Below are 19,715 nucleotides of genomic sequence, written 5' to 3' on the forward strand. Positions count from 1 at the left end.
ACACCGAAAAAATGACGAGCTTTTCACGACGCCTAGCGGTCAGAGTGTTAAATCCGAAAACATAATAACATTTCATTCGGAACCTGCCTAAGCCTATGAGGCCTATAAAAATAAAACCTAATTGAAATCGCTCTCTCTAAAAATTGAAATAAAAATCACCAACTAGTAAAGGTCTAAGTACTCTCGAGCAAAAAACAGCTGCGTGCGAAAAGCCTAAAACATTCAGTTTAAATGTACGCGGCCTTTTGATGTTAGATAGGTACTTATACCGGTAATACTCGATGGAGAGAAAGAAAAACAATCATTTTTTTTTCCTCCCTCTAAGTTCTAGGCACGCAGGCGGGCCTATGGTCCTGCTTTGAACGTTATGGTCCCCCCGTAGGGATGATTTCCCTATACACGAGATTCAACCCCACGCCGAGCAATTAAACGGGCCCGAAAAAACACCACGCAGGTGTTTCCGAGAACACTGCGAAGAGTCGGTAAATGTTTAACGGTTTAATATGTTGACTTTCATCCGTCAGCTCTGAACGGTGACGTTACCATTAGGCCGTGACTCTCCCGCTCTCTCTAACGCACGTGCTAATATGGCCTAATATGGAGCACTAGGCCTGTAGATATTTCTTTTCAAAAAGCTATAACTATTCTGAACTAAACTTTCTAAACCACATTGGTTCGTAAAAATTTGAATTAGTTACCCGTTGTTAGGACTAAAACCGATAATTTTTTATGAAGACCTAAAATTAGGGCTATAAGCTAGAACGTGAGATATATTTAAAATTCATTCCGATGTCTGAGTCAAGCCCAGTCAGCTTCCTCTGGTTTGGGAAGGGAGGGCATACACAACAGGCTAGATATGTAATTTGAAGTCAAAATTCGATTCTGAATGACTTCATTTTTTTTTCCAATTTTTCACTCATCATCTATCCGAACTTGATTCCTATTCTGGATTCTAACTGCACTTGATCCCGAAAATTCAATTTTTATTCTGGATTCTAGACGGAATTCGGTTCAGAACGACACGTTTTTGCACACAGTTGCACCCATTATCTATCCGAATTCAATTCTTATTCTGGATGCTAATCGAGTGCGATTCTGAATAACTCATATTTTTTTATTTGAACCCATTATCCATCCGAATTTGACTTTTATTCTGGATGCAAATGGAGTGCGATTCTGAATTACTCAATTTTTTTTCTTCAATTTGTACCCATTATCCGTCCGAATTAGCTTTTTATTCTGGATTCTAGACGAAATTCGATTATGAATGTGTGACTCATTTTTTCAATTTTTCTCCCCATTATCCATCAGAATTCGATTCTCATTCAGGATTCTAGTCGAAATTCGATTCTTAATAACTCATTTTCCCCCCAATGTTTACCCATCATCTATCCGAATCTGATTGTTATCCTAGATTCTAACCGTACCTATACTTGATCTGAATTCGATTCTTATTCTGGAATTCTAGACGGAATTCGATTCTGAATGCCCCATTTTTTCCCACTATCCATCCGATTCGATTGTTATTCGGAATTCCAATCGAGCACGATTCTAAATAACTAATTTTTCCAATTTGAACCTATGGACCATCCGAATTCGATTCTTATTATGGATTCTAATCGAGTGCGATTCTGACCAGCTCATTTTTTCCAATTGGTATTCATTATCCATCCGAATCCGTTTCTCATTCTGGATCCAAACCAAATTCGATTCTTATTTTGGATTCTGATCGAATTTGATTCCTTAATAACCTGGGATTCTGTTTATCCTAAGGCTGTCAGTGCCAATCACTTAGCTGTCAAGTGGCTATCTCCATTGGCCCATTTACGAAGACCTGAAGAGAAACTTATATGCTTAGAATTTTTCGCCTTTCCTCTCATTCTTTTAACAAAACAACAACCATATTCATCAAATTGTCTTTTTCCGTTCCGATGTTATTTCCCACGATGTTGGGTTCAGCCATAACGTTCCAAAAAAAAAGAATACCATAAAGGATATCACCTGCTCCTTTACAAGAGCAGCTGAGTTTTTCTGTCTCTTGAGAATATTTTCTACGCTCAGCCAACGAATCAGAGCTGATCAATAATCGTGACTGACTGTAACAGTAAAATTAAAGACCTTTTTTTTTGGTCTCCCCCTTCCTTTTAGGAGACCCCTTACAACGGTGACGTAATCGTGATCAAACTCACGTGGACCTATCAGCTCCCGTTGTTCTGTTCATCATCAGCGAGGGGTCCCTTTTTTGTGTTTTTGCGGGACTCGGGGGGGTCAACTTATGTAAAGGTCATTTCCGGCAGATGAACCACTGAACCATTTTTATTATTATTATTATTGCTAAGGTTCTCTCAATGGCTCCCCACTATTTTCATTGAAGGTATTACATCTTTTCATTCACGTGAATCACGAATCCGAGTAAAGGTGCTCGTAATGACGCCTATATAGGCTCTAACTGTATCGATTCTATATAAAAGAAATTGCTTATAATTGGATTATCTGAAATTGAAATTTCTCTTTAGGGCTAACTGGTGTAAACGGGCCGATTTACGGGAAATTCGTCGGTAACAATTCACCGCCATGCAAAATCACTACTAAGAAAAATTCACCTACAAACAATCAACCGTCGGAAAAATTACCACTTGCAAAATGCATTATTAACAATTTACCGACGGGAAAATCACCGTTGGGTGATTGAGCAAGTGAGTGACCGAAAAAGCTAGTGAGCGAGCGACCATATGAGTTACCGAGTGAATGGGTGAGTGAGGAGTGAGTGAGCAATTGAGTGACTGGCCCTATGAGTGACTAAGGGCCGTATTCACCGACATGGTTTAAGCTATAGTCACAATTTTTTGATAAGAGATCGACACGGATTGGTTAAATTCAGGGTTTTAACCAATCTATGTTGACCTCTTATCCAAAAATTGTGACTACAGTTCAAACCGTGTCGGTGAATACGGCCCTAACTCACTCACTTGCTCATCTTCTCGCTCACAAATTTGCACAATCACATTCACTCGCCTGTTCATCCACTCGCTCATTATGCCACTTTGTCGATGAATTGTTTGTCGGTGAATTTTCCTAGCGGTGAATTGCCGTGTCAATGTATTGCGTGGCGGTGAATTTTCTCATTGGTAAATTTGAATGCGGTGAATTACGTGTCGGTGAAAATTGTTGGTTAATTTTTCCAGCGATAACTTTTCCACACACCAAACATGCCGCTTTGATGTTGAGCCAGTTTTGGTCCGAAATGTTTTTTCATGCCATGATTACAATATATATAAAATTGTTATTCAAGTTTTATAAATGAACTTTTGTAAAACTTTTATAGTGTAATCCCGGCCTTACGAGTTATTTCACTTTTATTAAGGAGTCACCTCTTCTACTGCCGAGATAACAATATGATACAAAGCTCTTTCACAAAACTTGTAAAAAAAAACCAATCAATAAGCCTATTGGATACATTCGCTCGAAAGTAACCAATAAGCTTATTAATTGCATTCTTAAAGTTTTATAAAATATCTTTCATAAAAAATTTATGTTATAATCCACAATACTTAGCCACAGCATATATATGCCTCCTTGCCATACATTCGTCTCTGCTTCAAAGAACAGTACATATAAGTGCCCCCGAAAATTCACAATGGCCCCGGGGGCCTGAATTTCGGAGGAACACACGGGCCTTGTATATACCTCCCCTGGCGAAGCGACGAAAGGCGAGGGGGGGGGGGCTCTCTTCCTTGGTGCCCTCCAATAAATATCCTGGGTGATCAACCTTTAAGAGAATATACGGATGACCTCATTGGATTGAAAACGTGTCGTAGGCCACTTTAAAAGTGATCTGGAATAGCACCGCAGGTGAATTATGTGATCGGTGAAAGCGCGCCACGGATCACTTAAATTATCTAAAATTTGCTACGGGCAGCTTAGGTGATTTGGAGCTGTGCCACATCACAATAATATATGTGACGTGGAACTGCACCGGAAGCGGCTTTAAATGCTCTGTGACTGTATCGCGTGTCACTTAAGTGATCTGTAAATGAGCCGCGAGTAATATACCTGAGTAATGTAGAACTGCACCACGGGTCACTCTTAAGTGCTCTGTAAACTATGTCGTACGGTACTCAAGTGTAAATATCCAGCATGCCACTCAAGTGATATGAAAGTGCACCAAGGGTGACTAGAGTGATCTTTAAACGTGTTTTCCAAGAGTGACTCATTAACGAGGGATTTGACTGTATAATATTTTTTTCAATCCGGTGGTACTTTTTTAGTAACAAAAACCTCTTTTCAATCATAAAAAAGTTTGTAAAAAATTCAATGTCTAAAATTAGCAAATATAATAAAATTTTAGCCAATTAATTCGATTGTATTTCAGATTGATATGAAGGAAAGTTATTAAATTAGATATACAAGCTAATTGTTTGTAATAATCGTGTATTTGAGAGATCATTTGTATATGAAGAGATCAAAACATATAACCCATTATGGGTAATATAATACATATGGGTAAGTAGTTAAAAAAATAATAAAATGTACAACCATGGGGTGAAAATCGCACTACTAGTCCAGGATGGCTAAGAAATGACTCAGGGTTATGCACTGTTTGCCAATTTCAGTCGGAGAACCCACAGGCCACTTATGTCATATTTAGGATAGCGTAATAGTCGTTTTTCAACAGCTGTAAAGTTAATATTTAATCTGCTATGTGTAGTTGTATATATTGCATGTGTTATCCACGGATTACGCATTACAAAAAACATGGGGATTCTTTCTTTTGTGCTGTTGAACGAGGAATTTTCTAATTGGACCAGTGTGAAGACCGTTGGCGTACGCAAAGAAGGAGAGTTGAGGTTCTAACTCCCCCTCCAGCCGAGATTATAGTGTTATGTTGCAGGGAAAAAAAACTTAACTCCCCCCCCCCCCCTCCTTGAGAAAATTCTGCGTACGCCTATGGTGAAGAGTGTAGTTTCTCAAAGAAAAGTATCCCTGGGCACATGCTTTCTTCCCCTTTTTTTATCGATAAACTCTATCAGGGTATCGATAGGATTGTAAGCTAATGGGAGCAGTCGGGAATCAAAGCGATAGGGAGTTACTCCAGACCAACCTGAACAAGATTGCAGAGTGGGCAAATGAATGGAAGCATGTCGTTTAGAATCGGCAAGAGTTGCTCATTTTGATTCAAACAACTGACGAGTAGAACGCTGTTATTATTCCGAATGCAATTACAGTAGGATAACCGATCTGGGTATTCTTATTGATGAACGGCTTGGGTTTTATGAACATTGTTCAGAGGTGGCCAGAAAATCGAATAGAATGTTCGGTTTCATTCTCGAAAAGGTCTCTTCGCGCTCTCCAAAAGTGATCTTACCACTTTTCCGGAACTTGGTTCGCCCTGGATTCAGGGAGATCTTAAGAGTATAATGGGCCTAAGAGTATAATTAAAAAAAATCACTTGCAAGTACGGGCCTATACGAAAAATACTCCCATATACATGTATTTGCGATTTTATTTGTCAAATGCAACATGAATGAGACGTTCAATGCAGACGTACGCATCGAACAGTGCTTTGGTAACCTGGCTTGCTCGCGAGCAAACGATTCACGAATGCTTGCCTTAACTCAGTGTTTCCCAAAGTGGGCAATATCGCCCCCTGGTAGGCGATGGAAAGGTCCAGAGGGGCGATAGAAGCTACGGGTATAACATAGGATCCTATGGGTTCGCTTGAGTTGGGGGGCGATGAGAGAAAAACATTTTGTGAAGAAGGGGGCGATGGAACAAAACGTTTGGGAAGCTATGCCTTAACTGAATGATATCTGTATGGAGATACTCGCGTGTGATTAGAGCATAGTTTCCCAACCTTTTTTGTCCCATCGCTCCCTTCTTCAGAAATTTTTTTCTCCCATCGCCCCCCAACGCAATCTACCCCATAAGATCCTATGTTAAATCCGTAGCTTCTACCGCCCCCCTGGAACATTCCATCGCCCCCCAGGGGGCGTTAACGCCCACGTTGGGAATCACCGGATTAGAGAGTCGAATGAATCGGTCTTTCGAAATATGTATCACCTATCACACTGCTCAATACAGATTTTATTGTCAAAGGTATTTCGAATCTGGCACTGGTATTATCAGATTGGCCCTAGTTTTTGAGATATAAAGCGGAAATTCATTCCCAATAAGTAGTAATACATATGCCATTTTGTGCAGCACACAAAATGGCTTAAAAACTGAGTGAAATATGAATATATAAATTTAAAATCAATTTATAATGATTAATTCAATGTGCCTTGTACCTCATTAAAATGATCAAGATCGTCTCTGGAAAATTGTCCTAGTTACTACGAAGAAGATGCACGTTTCTACTCATATTGGCGACAAATTTTTCAGAACATTGAGAAAAATGTAAATTTTGATTAAATGTGAAACAAATTTCACACCAATTTTTCAAAGTTCTCTGCTTTGCGGTTTAAGAATTAATCCTAAAGAATTCTCAATAAAGAATTCTCAATAACCAGGAAGACACATAACCAAACTGAACATTTGATATCAGTCGAAGATGCTGAAAATATCGAATCTTTAGCAAGATTATGAATTTGAGGACGATCAAAAAATTCCTACCCCTTTCATTGTTTCCTAGCTTTTTCATTGTACAGGAAAAGATTTACACTCAATTGTATTAGAAGCAATACACCACCTTATTGAGTGCCTCAACGCATTGCTTCACTAAGGCTGGGATTTCAATAAAAGCTTTATCAAAGATCTCTTAAAAAAAACTTGAAAAAACAACCGATAAGCCTATTGGTTACATTCTCTCGAACGTAACAAATACGCTTATTAGTTGAATTTTTCCAGTTTATAAAATAACTTTTGTAAAACATTTATTGTGTTATCCTGACCTTAATGAAAATTCATATTCCATTGAAGAAATGTTTTCACAACAAAAAGAAGATTAAATCTTAATAAATTTCAGAGTAAATTCTTCACTAATTTGGGGGCTTTTTAAATATATAACACACTATAAATACATAAAAAATTATATACATAAACGCTATAAATATATTTTAAAAATTATGATGAAAATTAAAATGAATCTGTATACTATCTTACAATTAAATGCCACAGTATGACGTAATGGATTTCATGGAAGTTTTTGGTTGCCCGGAATGTCTGGAACGTTGAAGACCCCTGCTGCATACCCTAAACCCCTTTTTTCAGCAACAACTAGGATTTATTTTTATTTTGTGGGCAGTGTTAGGGTACGAATATAGTGCACGATGGTTTCCGATTCTGCAAACTGGCACCGTTACTGATTGGTTAAAATTTCAATTTGTAGCCGATCCGTAACTGTGCCCACTCGTAAAATCAGTAACCAGCGTGCACTATATTCGTACCACTATGGATAAAACTAATTAATCCATCAGATAAGGACAAAGCTAACCTCGAGTAAGGGAACCTGTAAGTTACGCAACTCACAGTAATTTAAACTACGCATTTCAAGGATATAAGGATCTGATGTTGCATGAAATTCAGGCCCCCCCCCCCTCCCCCTCTGATGCAGCAGAATATCGAAGCATTTCAATATGGCTAAGGATTCCCACAATTTTGGACCATTGCGGCTTTTTAAATTGATAAAGGTTTAGGAATCAGCTTAGAATTTTATCGAACGCAATTAGCTTACGTAGAAACACGAGGCGTGTAGGCTACTCGTACCAGTTAACTAAGATCGAACTAAGGCCTATGCGTTGACGAAAGGCATTTAACATCATACAGAAATTGAATAAGGTCTGGAAACGGATAGGCATGCCCTGATTCGACAAGACCGTTCGATCAATAAACAACCGAGCCACTCGAGGAGTGAAAACAAGAAAGAACACTATAGCGGCGATAGTAATAATAATAATGCTTTAAGGCGTTGACACCACGGTGATAATGAGTTTCGGCCTCCCCCCTATGCACTTTCTATAAGTAATCGTTGATAAAGCATCTTCAGAGGGTTTGATCTGGCCCCGCCGAGTGCCACATGGTCTGTCCACGTGCCACTATCAGCGATCTACTCCTTATCCAGTGGAAAAGAAGTTATAATAAACCTCCAGTGAGAAAAGAGGGAACTCTTCTTGTCTGAGAATGGAGAGATTATTAGGATGTTAGCAAAGGGCATAAAAGATTTTTTTTTCTCCTGTTTGAACTTAGATAAGGAGAGCAATATGGAAAGAACACCGAGAGGAAACCAACCTCCACCATCAACTCTCTGATAGATCTCTTTTCTCTGCTTTTCGGCACCGCCGACAAAGACTTCAAAAAGATTGTGCCGAAACGCCTGGCACGGTTTTGTTTTCCCGCTAGGTCTGTCCCGGATTCCCCCCATCACGGTAATTTCTCATCACCAGCCAGTTATCGGAATTCACGGTTATGCAATTTGATGCAACTGAGGTTCTTGCAAGTTTTTGCGCAGTAGAACTGCCCCCTCCAGCCCCCCACTTACAGCAAATTATTGGCGAACCATTGATAGTATAAAGGCATACTGTCAATTAGAAAAAGTATTTCATTTACGTGAAGAACTCCATTAGACCTACTTCATGCATATCGCAAGGATTGTATAGTTATTGAAATGGAAAGAAATCAACTTCTTATCCGGACACTGTGTGCCCAAACACTCTAGTTGAATTCTCTCTTCTAACTGAGTTTCAATTCTAATTGAATTCTCTCTTCTAACTGAGTTTCAATTCTAATTGAATTCTCGCTTCTAACTGAGTTTCAATTCTAATTGAATTCTCGCTTCTAACTGAGTTTCAATTCTAATTGAATTCTCGCTTCTAACTGAGTTTCAATTCTAATTGAATTCTCGCTTCTAACTGAGTTTCAATTCTAATTGAATTCTCGCTTCTAACTGAGTTTCAATTCTAATTGAATTCTCGCTTCTAACTGAGTTTCAATTCTAATTGAATTCTCGCTTCTAACTGAGTTTCAATTCTAATTGAATTCTCGCTTCTAACTGAGTTTCAATTCTAATTGAATTCATGCTTCTAACTGAGTTTCAATTCTAATTGAATTCTCGCTTCTAACTGAGTTTCAATTCTAATTGAATTCTCGCTTCTAACTGAGTTTCAATTCTAATTGAATTCTCGCTTCTAACTGAGTTTCAATTCTAATTGAATTCTCGCTTCTAACTGAGTTTCAATTCTAATTGAATTCTCGCTTCTAACTGAGTTTCAATTCTAATTGAATTCTCGCTTCTAACTGAGTTTCAATTCTAATTGAATTCTCGCTTCTAACTGAGTTTCAATTCTAATTGAATTCTCGCTTCTAACTGAGTTTCAATTCTAATTGAATTCTCGCTTCTAACTGAGTTTCAATTCTAATTGAATTCACGCTTCTAACTGAGTTTCAATTCTAATTGAATTCTCGCTTCTAACTGAGTTTCAATTCTAATTGAATTCTCGCTTCTAACTGAGTTTCAATTCTAATTGAATTCACGCTTCTAACTGAGTTTCAATTCTAATTGAATTCTCGCTTCTAACTGAGTTTCAATTCTAATTGAATTCACGCTTCTAACTGAGTTTCAATTCTAATTGAATTCTCGCTTCTAACTGAGTTTCAATTCTAATTGAATTCACGCTTCTAACTGAGTTTCAATTCTAATTGAATTCACGTTTCTAACTGAGCATCGATTATCCGAGTACTGTTCAACCAAAACATCGGCTAACCGAAAGTGTTCTAGTCGGCAAATTCAAATTTGTGCGCCATGTACGAGCTAGTCCCAAGCTAGAAAGAACCATGCTAGTTCTGCGAGCGGCCGATAGTGTTTTTATAGAAGTAAAATAAAATTTTGGATTTCCTTTTCCTGAGCCTGTAGGACCAGGTAAGAATACCTGGTACTTTAATTGGCATTTTGAATTTGTCAGACTAGGCTAGTCAGTTTCCTGTAGTTTGGTGTTTCCTGTAGTACGTGTGGTACAAAATATATGCAGTTTTGCGCGTGTGTGTGTTTAATCACTGTTTCTCTATTTTATATTGCTGCTACGACACTGGTACGATTTCTTTTATCAGTGAATGATTGATTACCCGAAAAATCAGTTATCCGAACAGTCTCAGATTAATTCGGATAATCGATAACTCTACTGTATTTAAATAATCCTAAACTGTGTTAGTACATTAAAATCGCCTGCGCTGTGTGCTAGCCACACCTCAAAACCACATTTTTACAATGTTGAGTTCTGTGGAGGGGGAATAGCTGCCATGTGATATTTAATGGCAGATTTTACGTAGATAAACCTCCTGAAACCGGTATATTTGCGTTGCTGAATTCTGCGATTGCGGACTCGACGGACGCTTTTAATGTTGGATTTTGCGTAGCCAAACTCCTAAACCGATTTTCGCGCTGTGGAATTCATCGTAGTTCTTTGGATGTGAACTCAGCGGACGATATTAATGGTAGATTTTGCGTAGAAAACCCAAACAAGAAAAGTTTTTTTCTGTGTGCAGAATTCTGCGTAGTTCTGCGGGTGCGGACTCGGTGGATGATTGTAATAGTGGATTTTGCGTAGCCACACCCCAACACAGGTTGTAACGCTTCTGTGAGTGGGGACCCGGCTTTACCGGGTTACCTGTTTTATTCTCAATAAGCTTAACCCTCTAAGTGGCAATTAGAAAAGACTAAGCCCCCCCCCCCCCTCCAGTGCCGTCTTAAGGCATGGGCCCACCCGGGCACGACCCGGAGGCCTCAAGAGGAAAGGGGCCTCACAAAAATGAGATCTGGTTGAAATTTTCGAAATTTTTCTTGTAGGGCCTCAGAAGAATCACTTGACCCGGGGGCCCATGCTACTCTTAAGACGCCTCTGAGCCCCTCCCCCCTCAAAATGTCATATATTTTTTAATTGAGAAGGGGTTTTTTTTCCCGATTTTCGGCAGGTACAGACTAAGTGAGGTATTGGGGGAAGAGTTTCGAATTCACAAATCATTTTCACAAAATATCTGCGCTTGCCAACGCTAAAACAAGAGGCTTTCATGGAGGCGAGACATCTCGTCATTGCCGCTTAAAGGGTTAATAACGAATAGGTATGATTTCGGAAATTCTCGCCTGAAGGTTGCTAAACGTGAATTTATGAAACCCATCTCAATACAGTTGAATCCCGTTTCAACGAATACCGTTATAGCGAAAATCTCGTTTTAACGCACACTTTTCTAATCCCCTCAGATAAGTTTATCTAGCAAACAACCTCAAATTCCTTTACAGCGAAATTTCGTTATAACGAAGTGATTATTTCTCCGGTCTCTCGGAGTTCGTTATAACGGGATTCGACTGCATTTCGCATCCTCATAGCCGGATAAATCCGTTCCATCTATATCCTAACAAAAAAAAAGGAATCTCCTTCGAGTAAATGTTATCAGTGTCAAAAACAGCGCCTTTGGGAATATTATATAGGCTACATCAACAGAAAAAACGCGCTCAGAACAGAACCAAGAGAATGATACGTAAAAAAAAGAAGAACTGAGCTTTAAAGGGGACCTCCCTGATAGAAAAATATACAATTTCCTTTCTTTTTCTGGCCAAATCCAGGAATTTAACAAACAGCAAGTAAGTAATGTGGTGGTGGTGGCGTGCCTTGAGAATTTATATCCTTCATAAAAAAATGCTGTTCTTTACTTGTGCGTGGAGCGAATTATCTCTTCTTTTGCAGTTTTTACTTTCCATTTTTGTTTTGTCGGTGCCGAACGCATTTGGAATTCGTCACTTTTTTTTTTGCTCTTCATCTTATGGATCGACCTTTCAGTCCTCAAAGGTCAAGACGGCAGACATCTTACATAAACATCTGTATTTATAGCAGCAGCAGCAGCAGCTTCTAGCGCTGAACAAGTCGTGAGTCGTAAATGACGAATTAAGAAAAGTCCTTTTTTCTAACTCTCATACGTATCCCTCTCCTCGATGTTATAATATCGAATAGAATCTCTTGTTGCCATTTCTCGAGCATTTATTTTCAGTTGTACTCATCAAATGCTGGCGGACTCGGTTATAACTACACCTCGGCTACAGCGTCGATCGTTTTGGTGGTGTGGTCTATATCCCCCCCCGCAGGAAATAATGTCGATGAAAATCTTGCTTATTACAACGTCGATGAAAAACGCCACGACCTCAAAAAAAACGACACGCTTTTAGGGCCCCGTTCAAGTATTACGTCATCATCGATGGGAAGGGGGGTTTCCGATTTGCTGACTTTTGATGACAAGGGGGGGGGAAGGGGGGGTTTGGATAATGCTTACGTCATCAGCCACCCTTTCTGAAAATATGAGTTAGGATTCAGAGGGGCAGAGCCGATGACGAAATTTTGCTGACGGGGGAGAGGGGGTCAAAAATGGCTAAAAATTTGCTTACGTAATACTTGAACGGTCCCCTTTTTGTCGTTTATGATTCCATTTTTATGGTGTTTTTTCACAAGAAGTTCACAGAATTAAGCTGGTCGTCCACTTGAAAAAAACTTTAGTGATGCTTATTTTTGCCGCTTTAACAGAGAATGGTGTGGAACGTTTCCACGGAATTAACACATTTGTACCATTAGGTGACTCCGTCGAGCCTCCTGGCGGTACGCACGACTGGCTGGCTCTCACAGCTCAACACCAAGCACCAACACGCGAAATGTCTACGGAGTAGCGTTCGAGGGGGACCCACTCTGGTCGTCCACTGGAACTGGAAGCTAATACGCACGAAATTTCGGAAGCACTGCCCCCACCTCCTAGCGCATATTGGTGGGATGATCAAAGACGTACGTGTAGGGAGGGGGCAGGTGGGCCCGTGCGCCCCAGACGAAAATTTATTTTTTAATGTAAAAACTATTTTTTTTTTAAATTAAAATCTTTTAAAGAAAATGCCTTTATATGTTATTATGATCGATTTCTGCTAGTTTTAATGCTATTTGAAGGCTAAGAACTCAAAATTTCTTTTAAAGAAGTTCATATGGTAAACCCTTGGCCCGCGGACCAAATGTGGCTCTGAAGGTTATCTGATGTGGCCTGCTCCCTCAAACCTAATTTTGGGAAAATCTACAAAGCGGCACATTTACAGATCACTTAAAGGACCCGAAGCACAATTCCTGAACATTTAAGCTGCCCGTGGTGCATTTCCAGATCACTGAAGTAGGCTGATGGAACAATCACAGATCACTTAAGTAACCCGCGATACAGTTCCCAGAACACTTAAGCGATCCGAGGCACATTTAGAGACATGCGGCATAGTTTTGGAGCACTTAAGCGGCCCCCAGTGTAGTTCTACATCACCGAAGTTACCCCCCACGGCACATTCCCTAATTATTTAAGTGATCCGCGGCATGATTACGGATCATTCGAGTGAGACGTGGCACAGTTCCAGAGCACTTACGCGGCCCGGACACATTTCCAGAGCACTTGAAGGATCCGCCAAACATTTAGAGATCACTAAAGTGGATCTGTAGGGAACCTATCAATAGGCAGAATGTTAGTTCAGGTGCCCAATAACTATCGAAAGGTTTTTTTTTCCTTCCGTTTTTGGTGCACCGAGTAAGATGCTATTAAGAATATTTCATATTTTTATAAAGGTTGGTTGATGACGTAAGCATCATCCAACCCCCCCCCCCCATCAAAAGTCAGCAAATCGGGAAACACCCTTCCTCCCATCGATGCTGACGCGTAATACTTAAATGGTCCCCCTATAAGCAATGCTTGGCCATTTTGTTGACAATTGGCGAGAATTACCACCAATTTAACGGATCGGTCACATCTGATGCCCAAAAAATTTTTAACATCGAGTAAATTATGTTTTTTTTTAAAATTAATTTGTGCCCACAGTTACGTGCGACTTAAGAGGCCCTTGGCACATTTCCACAGATCACTTTAATTAACTCAAAGTACATTCTCAGATGAATTAAGTGATCCGCGGCACAGTCCCAGGGAGACTTGAGCGGGCCGTGGCTTAGATCGTTTAAATGACCCACAGCACGTTCCCAGATGACTTCAGTGAACCGCGACGTATTTACAGACCACACTTGAGTGGCCCGCGACACAGTGCCAGATCACTTAAGCGGCATGCGACACATCCACAGATTGCTTATGTGACCCATGGCACATTTTTAGATGACTTGAGGTTGAACTGCAGTATACATTTGCAGATATCGCTGAAGTAACTGGCGGCTCTCTTCCAGATCGCTCAATTAATTGGCCCGCGAGACGTTTCAAAACCAATGAAGTACAACCCCCCCCCCCCCAACTTTGCTACCCATACCCTCTTGGTTGAATTTCTTAAGGATAAAAGCAACTTAAAAACTAAAGCGTAACATTTTTAATGGAATATATACATGAAAACTGAGTGGAAATCAATATCTATCTGCAGGTTCTACATCGGTTTCCATTTGCACGTAATTGTGAAGCGAGTGATTGAGTGTATTATTTCTGAAATAATTAAGCCTCCTGATGATACATTACATGTTGGACGCAAATATATTAACATGTATCCATGATTTAAATACAAATTTAGCCATCACTTACCGTGGCATGGGCCGACTGGTAGCATAACTGTTGAAGGCAGCGTAGGACATAAGTCACATCAGAGCTAGGCCATATCTATTACACCAAAATATATAGAAAAAATAATGATTAAATAAACGGATAAGTTAAAAAAAAAACCACTTGTTATACAGGGTGTGCAAAAAGTCCGTAAAAACTTTAAAAATGAATAAAAACCGCAGGGCCGTCATTTCAACTTTTTCCAGGGGGGGGGGGGCAAAGAGCATGTATTAAAGGTACGCATATATATATATATATATATATATATATATATATATATTTGTATATATATATACCATTTGTAGTGTATTTTCAAAAGCCAGGAGTGGGGCAACGGCCCCCCTGCCCCCCCCCCAAATTACGGGCCTAAACACACGGGGGCGGTATAAGAAGCTAATTTTTTTAATACAAAAAAAGCCCGTTTGAAACATGAGACATATCTGAATAGTCTACTATAAAGTTATTTGGAAACTTTTTGTAATTCTAAGTTTACCTTTAGGATCAATGTAGTTCAATCCGTTCACCAGTAAAATGCCATAGGCCTACCCCCTGTTTACTACGCACCGCGTACATAAAATTCCGACCATTTTGGTACAGCGGTATTGCACTGAAAAAGTTTTATAAAAGTCCATTTGCAAAACTTAAAAAACGCAACCAATAAGCAGTATCGGTTACATTTGAGCGAAGGTAATCAGTTGACTTATTGGTTGTTTTCTTTTTCCAAGTTTTGTAAACGATCTTTTATCAAACTTTTATGATGTAATCCCTGCCTCAGTTCTCAGGGAATTTATCAGTTTTACCTTCGATTATGCATAATAGCCAAGCGTCGCTGGTAAAACAGGATAAATCGTACTAAACTCATCACATTTGCCGGTTATTTTCCATAATCACTATTTCGTATTGGTGGATATTATAAATCTGTCGCATTGTCATGATAAGTAGACCTACTGATATGAGCTGTGTCTGAACGGGGCGTAATGAACTCGGATTTAACACATCCCCAAAATAACTCCTATTCGATGAGTTTTGAAATCGGACCTCGATATAATGAACTCTCATTTAAGAAATTTCTCGACCGTACCTTGATACAGTCGACGCTCGTTTTTACGAGAGATCCCGTGTGCCCCAAAACCCAATAATTCGTAAAATGGAAAGTTCGTAAATGGGAAAGACGTTTAAAGGTTCGGGAAAAGAAGATTAGTTCATAAAATACGTGCAGTTCGTAAAATGGAGCGTCGACTGTTTAACGAAATCCATGCAGTTCTCGATTTAACGGATTTTTACAAGTTCCCACTTAACAGATTCGCACTGAAGTCAAAAAGTAAAAAAAAAAAAAAATCATAGTATCGTGAAATTCATTAAATAAGAATTCGTTATATCGGGGTTCGATGAAATTTATAAACTTCCGAGATTCATATGGAAATTTTTTTTTAATGTTTATCGAATTCACCAATGACACTTGGGTATTATGCATTAATTATAACTATTATAATCGCCTGCAAAAGCGATAAATTTATCACACTTACCAATACGATTGGCGGACATACGTAATAATCTGTTATTATGCATAATAACCGATTTCTCACATTCATTCACGCCATCACATTCACCGTAACATATAGATTTCAATCCAGAGTAATGCTAATATATACACGGAATAAGACAATGTAATTAGTTAACGTAACCTAATCCCCCCCCCCACCCCCAACATGGCTTTAAAATGGTAAATCGAATGACATCGAAAGTAGAAGGAAGGAAAAAATACCTTAAAAACAAATAATTCCCTGCGAGATCTACTTTTTTGGCGGGTTTTAATAGAATTCACGGCACGAACCTCCGTCATGCCTCGGGCGGGCGATGACGAACCATTAACACGGGTAATAAAACCCTCCTCGAGATGTGGTTAATGTCTCTGAAGCCTATATAGAAGAGAGTTTTAATACTTTCTTCATGGACAAATAGCCCTTACTTCACCATCCCCCAACTGTACCAACACATGGACAATACTCGAAAGAGAAGGGATAGATTCACGTGCAAGATTTATAAGGCGCTGATTGGACGAGGTGCCGTTCATTTCGGTAGAAACGGTGTTTTCCTATGCCGTTCATCTGTAGTTTTCAACCTTTTTTTTAAGCCACGGCAGGGGCGTAGCCAGAAATTTCGTTCGGGGGGGGGGGAGTGATAGAACAATAGATTTGGCCATCTTTTCGGTCATTTTCTCACATTTCGGGGACATCCTCAAATCCCCCCTCGCTACACCCTTGGCCCATGCCCCCCCCCCTTATGGAACATACAGTATTTCCTTCTCATGACCCCCCCCCCTCTTATCCCAGGACTCCCCTTATTAGTGGCGTCGGAGCCGGGGGTGCTGTGGGTGCTCGAGCACCCACGGAAGTTTGTAGAGCGGGTTCGAGCACCCACAGAATTGATTCAAAAATCGAAATTTCCTATATGAATCTCAAGACGGGCACCCACAGGTTCGAAAAAGTTCCGACGCCCCTGCCCCTTATCATCCAGGAGCACCATCCTTTCTACTTATTGAATTTAATTTATTCAAAACACTAAATTTATAATGAATAAAAATTTTATAAATAAAAGATCGATTTCTGGAACCCTGGGCCAGGCCAGCACCTCCTAGAGATAAAAGGCCTCCACACTCTGCGTGTGACGTCATTAAGTAGTCCATTTTCCCTCAGAATATTCAGGGGAAAAAAAATTCCCTGCTCGAGCCAGTATCATCGTTGGGAGGAAAAGAAAGTATCATCGTTGTGAGGAAAAGAAATGATCGGGCTCAGAATTGGCGATTTCTATGCCCCACATCCAATCACTATGGTGCATTTGTGAGCCAATCGGGAAGAATCTTCGCCAAAATAAGAAAAAAAGAAATAGGATGCTGTGTTTCAAAATGTAGTAAACTTGCTAGGTAGTCTGAATGACGTATATAGCAAACAGTGCAGAGGCCTTCTATCTATAAGAGGTGCTGTTCTATTTCTAGGAGGTGCTGGCTAGGCACGGATCCAAATGGGGAATCAACCCTCCCAAAAGCCGAAGTATGCGGGGGGAAATATGTATACGTGAAATATGGAACGAGATCCAACGGACTATACAATAAATCGCCCTTCCCGAGACATCACCATGGGTCCACGCCTACCCTGGTCGGACTATGTGAGTACAGTGAGGTACAGTGAACTTCCTTCCTGGTGACGGGGGTGGGTGGGTCTATGCATGGCCCACCAGCAAAGGTCACCGGATTAAGTGATATTCTAAAATCCCCATACTTAGCTACTTGCATATACTGTACCTCGAACATTCCTCTGAGGAATTTCTAACTAATTGGTTACATGCAGGCTCTAAAAACGTCTTGTGTGTTCTGAGTGTACGTGTGGCTCTAATGTGTTTATGTTGTCGTTATAAGTTACACTTGTTTCGTGTTATACACCCACTGGTACTGTCATCTGTCTTCCATATTCTGAAGTGAAAAATGGACGAATACTTGAATTTTCATGTTATCGTATTGAAAGTCTGCTTTTTTTTCAAATGGGAGACCGGCTCGCATTCACGCCTCGGATTTAGAAAACCCCCATAATCAGCTGGAAGTAACATCTTAAAAATTTACATAAGTTACTTACACTGGAAAAAATCACAATACCAGACCTCATCATGTACTCAGTGGGCCATACAAGCATAGGTCAAAATGGTCCTGGTTCCCCTACAGCTCTGCTGGACTCTGAAAGTAGTTTTCAGAAGTTTTTTCTTAACATATTCCAAGTGAAAGCTTTATTTCTTCACAGCTCTCTGTGACTCCCCATTCACCACTTGTCGTGTCTCCTCCCTTTTTAATTGATTTGACGACCCCTCTTAGGAACCAGGGGTTGCGAACCACTGTACTCGCATCAAAAATGCTCAACCCATGGCTCTCGGGTCAAATGTGGACCTCTGAGTCATCTGATGCGGTAAGCGGCCTTAAACCTAATGAAATTGGTGGAATATAGATAGATAGATCATCAAGTGACCCGCTGTGAAGTTTCACATCACATAAGTGGACTGTTGAACATTCCCAGATCACGTAAGTGGTCCGTTGAACATTCCCAGATCCCGTAAGTGACCCACGACACATTTACATATTACTTGAGTAATGGGCGGCACAGTTGCAGGGCACTTAAATGGTCCGTGGTGCATTTTCAGATCACTTATGTGACCCACGGCGCATTTCTAAGTCACTTAAGTGATCTTCGGCGTTGTTCCAAATCATTGGTGTCCCACGGCACATTTACAGATCATCTAAGTGATCTGCGGCGCAGTTCCATGTCACATAAGTAACCTGTCGCGAATTTACAGATCACTTAAGAGGTCACCGACACAGTTAAAGATTATTTAGGTGACCCGAGGCACATTTACAAATCACTCAAGTGACTCACGACACATTTATAGATCACTTTGTGACTACGAACTAATTCCTCATTTCACGAATTTGACTCTATTTAATGAAAACGAGCAAAATAGGTCACAAATAAAGCAAATTTTATCGCTTTAAATTTTTCATAGAAACTGCTTTCAAACCTCGGGTGGTCATACACGTTCCAGTCGCGGTCACTGGTGCGATGCTCATGGGACGTTAGTAGTCAAGGGGTTAAGTGACCTGTTGCACTACTCCAGATCACGTTTTCAAACCAGTGAAAAGTGGCCGCACCCTCCTAAATGTTGAGTACCTTTGACTTACATTGTACATTGAAATCTCCTATTAACGTTTTAATGTTTCCCTGAGAACAGTTACATCAATGAAGTCGGTGGGAAAATACAGAGTGAAACCTCCGCGTGATATCTCACAAAAACCAGTGAAAGTCAAAATGTACGATTGTGTCGGGGGGGGGAAGGACGTCACCAGAAGCGAAGGAAGGAAGCCCTCCTTTTTTTTTTTCGCCATTATCAACCAGAGTAAATATGCAAACTGTTCCGCCGCTACCCACGCCATTTTATACGCACTCCTTTGGATTTCCTTAATAAACATGAAAAGAAGCCGTCACAAGACCAACCGATAAGATGGCTTCCTTCTTAACAAAACAATGATAATCACCCGCAATAAAAGGAGCAAAAAGTTGAAAAAAAGATGCCGTCGAGATACGATCGTGGTGTGAGAAAGTTTCGCTTGTGTACGCAGTAAAATACGCATAAAGCGGATACGCAACTTTTTA

At 40.1% G+C, this 19,715-nt stretch overlaps 1 protein-coding gene across 2 annotated transcripts in view; it reads right to left on the reverse strand.

Moving 5' to 3' along the window:
* LOC149084587 (uncharacterized) overlaps nucleotides 1-19,715 on the reverse strand; it is a 112,259-nt gene that overhangs the window by 74,208 nt on the left and 18,336 nt on the right. For both annotated transcript variants that reach the window (XR_016192993.1, XM_089235009.1), the window contains exon 2: nucleotides 14,506-14,580. Coding sequence is in view for 1 of the 2 variants with exons in the window: in XM_089235009.1 (XP_089091135.1) it covers nucleotides 14,506-14,530 (25 nt within the window). In the remaining variant the exon portion in view is untranslated. The remainder of the gene's footprint in view (nucleotides 1-14,505; nucleotides 14,581-19,715) is intronic.

This window comes from Pholcus phalangioides, unplaced genomic scaffold (assembly GCF_987345545.1).
Source record: "Pholcus phalangioides strain wild (caught in Gottingen) unplaced genomic scaffold, Ppha-v1.0 ptg000008l_1, whole genome shotgun sequence".
Classification (NCBI taxonomy): domain Eukaryota; kingdom Metazoa; phylum Arthropoda; class Arachnida; order Araneae; family Pholcidae; genus Pholcus; species Pholcus phalangioides.